Source organism: Notothenia rossii (assembly GCF_949606895.1).
Source record: "Notothenia rossii genome assembly, chromosome: 3".
Classification (NCBI taxonomy): domain Eukaryota; kingdom Metazoa; phylum Chordata; class Actinopteri; order Perciformes; family Nototheniidae; genus Notothenia; species Notothenia rossii.
In genome coordinates this window covers 12,881,420-12,889,529 of record NC_136901.1, presented here as the reverse complement: position 1 = coordinate 12,889,529, position 8,110 = coordinate 12,881,420, and the positions used below count along the sequence as shown (strand labels likewise).

Below are 8,110 nucleotides of genomic sequence, written 5' to 3'. Positions count from 1 at the left end.
TCATATTTACAATCGAGTCGACGGATCCTTTCTAGCCATAACCGTACTACAGCGGGTCGAGCATTCTCGTGTGGACGGACACGTTTCTTGAGCCGATTCCGTGTGGACGGAATACTTTTTTGATATTGACTTCGGTTTGTTTTCGTCTCCGTGTGGAAGGGTTAAATAGGGGTATTTGTAGTAGAGTTTAAACAATTTGCAACACATTTATCAAGCAAAACTATATCATTTCAAAATAAAGGAATAAGGAAACATCTTCTCTTTTATTATAGGACCCTTTTTTTCTTTTCGTACAGACATGCCACTCGTACGCCACCTTGTAAGAATAGTTAATTATTTTTGTGTTTGAATTAAAACATCCCAGAGAGCCAGGGAGGCAGGAAGAGCCCGACGGTCCCCAGCAGACAGACCATAATGAACATCCAGAGGAAGATCCGGTCCACCACCATGGCAACGTACTTCCATTCCTCCTTCACCTGCAGGGAGAGGAGACGGGAAAACAAATCACTTCCTGTCAACACTAACAAACATACAATCAGATTCTTATCTTAACGTACTGAAAGAACAATCTCTCAAACGTATTGACACCTTCTGTTTTACCGGTGTCCTTAAAACAAATCAGTGCTTGTCTCTCAATGTTGTTAATCTTCCAGAAGGGCCCAATGCTTCATGACAAATAAATAGAAACGTTTTTCAGCCCTCACAGAGAAGTCTGCGTCCTCGGCTCTGAGATGCTCCGCGATGTAGGTAACCCCCACCAGGGCCGACACCACCGCAGGAGTCAGGAGAGAGGCAGCCGGGGTCGAACCATCACCCACAGGAGGGGTGTCCCAGTCCCCCCTGAGGGAGGGGTGTCTCTGTGGGAGGAGGAGGTAACCCAGAGATGGAGGAGAAATCTGCAAATTATCCACGTGGAGGTCGCAGAAGTGAATCTCCTCTCCCATATCCAAAGAGTGGAGCTGCTGGCCGCCGTGGCAACCGCTGCCAACGTTCTGGTAACCATGGATATCAATGTCAGACTCCAAGGTGGATACGCAGTGGGCGGGGCCTGTCATCAGGTGACGCCGCCTGAAAGAAAAGTTTAAGTAGAAAAAACAGCATTTTTTACTTCAAAAGTGATGCTTTGGCTGATTAAAATACTGTAAAAGTGGCACAGTTATTACTTTAAGCTGCTGTAATCAATCGTTTGAGTTGTTTCAACAACTTTTCACCATCACAGTTTGTTTCTGCTGCTCTCCAGTGGCCAGTTAATGCAGGTTAAACCAGGAACGAGGTTAAATAATGTGGCAAAACCACTTCACTACTGTCTGTATGATTTGTCAAGCTTTTACCATGTAATGAGCAAAAGTCTATTTTACAGAATACATACATTTATTCATACTAAACGTACACAAATAAACAGTTTTTATAATTTCTTAATCCTCAGTGACTTTAAAAACAACACGTTCAAGCCAGTCCAACAAATATAAACGTTTAATCCTTTAATATATGTAACAGCCAGCCATTCATTAAATTGTTCCACTTTTATGTCTCCCAAACGTTCACATTTCAAAATGAAATACCTCCTTAAACTGGTATTGCGTGAGATTTTTCAATGAATCATACAATAAAGGTGCCATTTCATATCTAGCTTCTTTTGTAGACAGAAATTATATTTTAAGAAATTCAAAATTGTATTCTGACGTGAACTAGTATTTTCTGTCCATTACTACTTGCAAACAATTCCCACAATGCAACCTGTTAATCATTCATTTTATAGGGTTTTATATTGTTGCATCTATTCACTTGTGTCTTATTTTTCTGAGAGAATTATTTATTTGATTGTATTATATTTTTATTATCATACCTTTTACCTCATTGTGCCTCTTAACCTCTTAAAATGTTATATTTTGACGCATGTATCCGTAAAGGTTTTAACATCTGATCAGAGGGGAATTTGTCGCCATTTTGTAAAGCACTTAGAGCTGCACATGATGTATGAAAACTGCTATATAAATAAAGCGTTATTATTCTAGTCATTTCAGATTACGCACATAACCTGCGTACCAGCTATGTGCACCCCTGTACTACAGCAAAAGTATTCTCCGCGTCAGGACTTCCAGCAACAACACCACGCCGTTATCTTGATTCTGATTTGCCAGAAGACATTATCAAAGATGTTCTATTGAGACGATCACTACGTGACATACGTTTTCAAAACCGTTTCTGGTCTTCGGTATTTCCAGACAAGTGGCTACTGAAATAAATCTTACTAACTGCTGTCTGTGCAATTCTTGGCGAGAGTTGGCGGACTTTATTTAGCTTACTTTAACATGATTTTTCATGGTGGGGCTAAGCCATTTCTTGGTATTGGTGTAGCCTACCCCAGCCATACCCTGGCGCTGCCACTCGTGGGATGTATGGGTCGGGCCATTCTGCACATGCGTTAAATGCGTTAAATACTTTAACGCAATTAATTCAAAAATGTAATTACCGCCGTTAACGCGATAATTTTGACAGCATTAATATATATATATATATATATATATATATATACTGGACCAGAGTAAGAGACAGATCTGGACTACTCAGTCCTTCAAAAGGTTATTAGATGTTAACAGTGAAGGATTTGAACCTGCATATATGAACTTTTTACCAAACAAAATGGCCGCCGTCTGATCTCTCTCTCACCTGGCAGGCCTTGGTGGTCGCTTCATGCACAACCAGCCAGGCACCGCCGACAGGAAGATCCTCTTCACCCAGCGCGGCATGGTGTGCGTGGCCGAGGAGCGGTGTTGCACGTTGAGCACGAACACGGTGATGACGATGGACAGCGTGACGAAGATCATGGTGAAGAGCAGGTACTCGCCGATGAGCGGGATGACCAGCGAGGTGGAGGGGATGATCTCGGTGATGAGCAGCAGGAAGACGGTGAGCGACAGCAGCACGGAGATGCACAGCGTGATCTTCTCGCCGCAGTCGGACGGCAGGTAGAAGACTAGCACCGTGAGGCAGGAGATCAGCAGGCAGGGGATGATGAGGTTGACGGTGTAGAAGAGCGGCAGGCGGCGGATGATGAAGTAGTACGTGATGTCGGGGTAGATCTCGTGGCAGCAGTCGTATTTCTTGGTGTTGTAGGTACCCACGGCGTTGACTATCGCCCACTCTCCGCTCTCCCAGTAATCCTAGAATTATATTATGTCTTTTATGTCACCTATTATAAAATCCACTTTTTCATGTCTTTACATCAACATGTGTCCCCTCCCCTCTGTGTAGAGAGATACAATGATCTTTTTGGTATTTGGAGCCAAACACTTCAGAGACATGTTTTGTATATATCTGAGACCTATAATATATTGAGGAAAAACAGTATAATAGGGGACCTTTAAGTGCTAAAGTTTACATGGAAATCAGTGATTTGCATAAAAGCTTTTGTGAGCAGTTAAGATTGAAAAGCTATTACAATTAATTTTGGGAGAAACATTATTGTTTGTACCAGCTTTCCTCCAATTTTTACTGTGATATTTACAAAGAAATGTCAAAGGTGAAGCTTATGGTGGCGCTAAAAGTCCGTACAGTTCATCTTATAGGAACCTCGAAAATATCGTTACCAAATTTCACTGCAATACATTCATATCAAATTACGTCATAATAGACCAAAGGGTTGTTTTTGAGTTGGGGAGGAATGGAAATGTGAAACTGAAAAGCTATAAGTAAAGTTATAAGTTAGCATGTAGCTAAAAACTTACATTTAAGCTTTGAAATTCCCACTATTCAGAAACCTGAGGAGCCCCTCCAGGATTAGGTGTTTCCTCTTTTGAAATCTGATTCATGCATTTCGTTTTTTTCATTAGTGCTGCAATCGCAATGCAACAGCAACACACACTATGCAAACTTAGCTGTTCATTAAAAAAGTAGCCTGCAGCCAGTATTTAGCTTCTGCAGATCCACAGATAAGAGGAATCACAGAGCACAGAGGGGCCAGTTGTGGCTAAATAACCAAATGTGAAAAAAACACCTTCAGATCCACGGTGTTCTCGAAGGGCTCCAGGTCGATCTTTGCGCGGTCGTACGTCCAGGAGCCGAACTTCATCTTGCAGCTCTGCTGGTCGAAGGGGAAGAAGGTGACATCGATGGAGCAGGAGGACTTGTAGATGGCCGGGGGCACCCAGCGGACCAGACCGGTGTGAAAGAGATGGGCCTTCGTCATGTGGGTGACTGCAAACTCTCCATCTGCACTGGAAAACAAAATACAGAAATCTGACACAAATATTGAGGCATTATCGGCCTAAAAAGGAGGTTTTCTAGATGTTTTTTGTTCGAGTCTCAAACTCTAAAGGTGAATTTATAAACCTCAAGCTATTCCCCTTTTAATAATTGATCACTGAATGCTAATGCTCTGTATTCATAATGCAAGCTCATTTACACAAACGCTGAAGGAGGAGAACATTTCCGCTCCATCCAGACACATTTAAGGATTAATACTTCCTCTGGGGAAAGGAAACCAGACTGAAACTGTGTGATGCAACATCGCTGCGCAGAGGCAGTAGAATCCTGGTCATTTATTCAACAGGATCATTTGCATGTATTCCGAATTGAAATGCAGAAATGCCGCATAGGTGACCTCCCCTCCTCATACGCTCTTCAGCAGATGAGGACGTTGTTATGGATCAAGCGGGTAATTCATCACTACAGATAATTTCATCTCCACCTACAGACAGTCAAAGTGGAGCCTGTTTAACAGTCCTGAGATGGATTTATGTTTAAGTTTATATCCGGAAAATGATAATTAACAGCTTTTTAGGGGTCGAAAAATACTTAGAAACAAGACTTCCTCGTACTTTAGTGTGTATTTAAAGTTTAGTAACTTTTTACACAAAACTACCTCACCCAAATGTAACTGTCGAAGTGCGTGTGTCATTGTCTTTTAACTACTGTACGATTTTCTGAGTTCAGTCTGTCCAGTATATTTAGTTTTTGTTTATTAATGGTTTACTTGTTTTGTATTCTTTTGTATTATCTGAGTTCATAAACAAGGATGATTTGTGGTGTTGAATGTGTGAACTTTTTTACTTGTTGTACAGCACAATATCTGGCACCCAGATGAGCTCAGACGGGACTCTGATGGACGTCACGTTGTCGAAGTCAGACGGATTCCACTGCAGCTTATAGTCAGTCCATTCCTGCCAAAAAATACACACATTTTACGACAAAGAAAAACACTTTTAGTGATATAGATTTCATACTAAAGTAATGAATATCAGTTCAAAAGATTGACTCGTTAATCAGCTATCGAGAACTCACATGTGTGTGATCGTTGGTCAGGTGCTTATAGCTTCAACTCAGTGATGGAAAGTACATTTTGAAGTATTTTCTTGACTTATTGTACACTACAATGGAAGCAAATATCGTAGTCTACAGTTATTTGACAACATAAGTTACTTTGCAGGTTCAATGAACTAGGATGGATTAAGAAACTTGGCAGTAAAAAAATACATCTAATTAAGCTCTATCTTTTAGAAGCTCCTGATATATAATAATGAAGACATTAATGCATTAAAATCCAGTGATATAATGTATTTTAATCCAAAACAAGCATTGTTACTTACTCTTAGTTTGGGTACGTATATTGATACTTTTACTCACCGTAAGTAAAAAAAAGTAATAATGACATTTACCTGTAACATTATGTGGTATTACTGTTTTTAGTAATAAAATATCTTATCCCTTCTTTCATACCTGTTTCAGCCACACGTTGGTCGTCATCATCTGATTTTTCTCATCCTGTTTTGGAGCCAAACAGTGACACAAAATGTGGAATTGGTGAGGATTCATTCTTTATAATCAAATCAGTTTGTAATCTACAGATATGTGTTCCCACCACGTCGATCAGCTGTGCGATGGAGAGGCCGAACTTCACGATGACCACGTCTGAGATGTTCCGTGCCGGACGCGTCCACTTGCTGTATCGTCCGAACAGACTCCTGAAGAGAGCGTCCTCCGTGTGGAGACGTGTCAAGTCTTCAGTCTGACCTGAGGAGAGAATGTAATCTGTTACAATTACTAGTTACCTGTACACAATGTAATCATTAACCTTAGCTAAGTATCACAATCTAAAAGTAATGTAACCTGATTACTTTCTGTTACTTTTGGATAACCTCGACAACAGACACAATGCAGAACAGAAAGAGATATCAACAAGATGTTTTTTACTGAAGTGTGTTATGCCAGACAACAGAACAATGTGACCTTAGAAAAGAAGATACCAAGATATTTAAGAGGACCAAATGTCGACGGGTTTCACATAACTGTATTAGGTTAGTTGAAAGCAATAATATGAATAGGTTCAACTTAATATTATTGCTTTCATCTAACCTGATACAGTTATGTGAAATCTGTTGACATACTAATTAAAGTCAACCTTTCAGTCGTTATACTATATAGACCTATAGAATGGTAGAGCTTACAAAAAGTGTTTTAGTTTAATGTATAAAAAGCAAACATTATTTTTGTTTTAATTAATCAGGTGTGCACCTACTGTCACGATCTGTCTGTGTTTTATTTTGTCATCTCAAGATCTGTCTTAGTTTTCCCGTTTCGTTTTGAAACGTGTTTCTAAATAGTAACAGTAATCTGATTACATCTTTTTTTTGTATGTACTGTATCTGTAACGGTTAGGGTCAGTTACTTTCTTTGGTATGCTGATTACATATCCCTTTACATACTGTATAATCCGTTACTCCACAAGCCTGGTGGGACGATATATTCTCCCAGATATAATTGCGATAAACAATATTATTGCCATTAGTGATCTCTGTCTTGTCCACATATTGTACTGTAAAACACGAATTTGAGTATCTAATGTATTTTTACTCTTTTTATTTTATACATTTGACAGAGTATTTTAACTCCAACTTGCATTTCTATTCTCCCTCATGCTAATTTTGTTAGTTTTAACTGGTGTTTCTGATTCATCTCGTCACCTTCCTGTCCCCCAAGGTTTAAAGAGTTATTTCCTTCATTCCCCTTCATGCTCAACCAAAGCATTTACAGTTGAACAAATTAGTATCAGTGTCTATTCTCCAGGGAAAAAGCAATTACCGTATCTTTACTGTTCATAAAATGTCCCAGGGTCAAACTGCGATCCACTGCACTTCGATTTAATTTTATGCCACACAGCATATCTCTATCACTAAGAGATAATTGAAGTTAACAGGGATCAACACTGAGCCAAGTTTCCCAGCAGCCATCACTCATCAGATTCATAATTTCATGCTTGAAATAAACCTCTCTGAGTCCAAGTGTTCAACCTTTTGTGTCCGTGTTAATTTGATTTGTCATGCAGGTTAAATGAATTTTAAAATCCTCTTTTCAGCAATCTCTCTGCCTCCTCTCTGGCAGGCGAGATCTGGCATCACCGGAAAGCTATTTAGGATTAGATTGTGCAAAAAACACAAACTGTGCAAATGTGTGTAATGCCAGTGTTTGTGAATATATTGCCTATTTATACCCGAGAAAATTATGTTTCAGGTGGACGAAAAACATGACTTTGTCCAAAAACGTATCACTGCACACAAACTCCATATTGTATTTGTTATATCTAATAACTTATTCAATTCTCCAGCTGTATCATATTGCTCCTTCACTTGTCTTGATGATAGGTCTGAATGTAGAGGCGTCTTTGATATTATGTACTATAAACATTATTATTTTTGTATTCTGAATGCATGCTTCAAGTTTCTGCAGAATATCTGGTTCATTTATTTAAATATTTTGTCTTTGTTTGTTGTTTTGGTTTCATGTATATTGCTGTAATAAAATGATGGATACTACAACAATATTACAATTGTATGTTTTTGTTACCTTCAGGGTTTTAAAACTGCCCATATTGTACCGTACAAATACTATGAAGAATTATAAAAACATATATTTTGGGAAGTCTTTAAAAATCACTCAAAGAATACATGACAGTGAACATTAGACATATTTGACTTGATACACCCTTTTTAGAATAATACTGCTGAAGTATGACGATTAGATTGTTAAAAGTACTTGGAAATGTTAAATATATATATATTCCTGACTGAGTACATTTCATAAACGTGTTTTCATACCACAGTGGGCTATAGTC

At 39.0% G+C, this 8,110-nt stretch overlaps 1 protein-coding gene across 3 annotated transcripts; it reads right to left on the bottom strand.

Annotated features, from left to right (window-relative positions):
• Positions 1-244: 244 nt before the first annotated feature.
• On the bottom strand, positions 245-7,720 carry LOC307034357 (neuronal acetylcholine receptor subunit alpha-2-like). Of its 3 annotated transcripts, XM_079673179.1 has the most exons (7): positions 5,861-7,720; positions 5,719-5,763; positions 5,053-5,162; positions 3,998-4,217; positions 2,671-3,164; positions 705-1,068; positions 245-476 (listed from the first exon to the last, which is right to left on the bottom strand). In XM_079673179.1, the coding sequence occupies exons 2-7, from the start codon at positions 5,746-5,748 to the stop codon at positions 351-353; spliced, it is 1,344 nt and encodes a 447-aa protein (XP_079529305.1). In that variant the 5' UTR covers positions 5,749-5,763; positions 5,861-7,720; the 3' UTR covers positions 245-350. The 3 variants fall into 3 exon arrangements, with proteins under 3 accessions (XP_079529305.1, XP_079529304.1, XP_079529306.1); XM_079673178.1 differs by having other exon boundaries at positions 5,719-7,720; XM_079673180.1 differs by lacking the exon at positions 5,861-7,720 and having other exon boundaries at positions 3,998-4,212; positions 5,053-5,854.
• Between the last annotated feature and the right edge of the window lie 390 nt (positions 7,721-8,110).

Bases quoted from the DNA above. Each gene is read 5' to 3' on its own strand.
- LOC307034357 (XM_079673178.1), bottom strand. From the start codon at position 5,814: ATGAATCCTCACCAATTCCACATTTTGTGTCACTGTTTGGCTCCAAAA. The intron at 1,069-2,670 runs GTGAGAGAGAGA...CTTTTCTTTCAG, and splicing joins CGACCACCAAGGCCTGCCAG to GCGGCGTCACCTGATGACAG. The intron at 477-704 runs GTGAGGGCTGAA...CTCTCCCTGCAG, and splicing joins CCGAGGACGCAGACTTCTCT to GTGAAGGAGGAATGGAAGTA.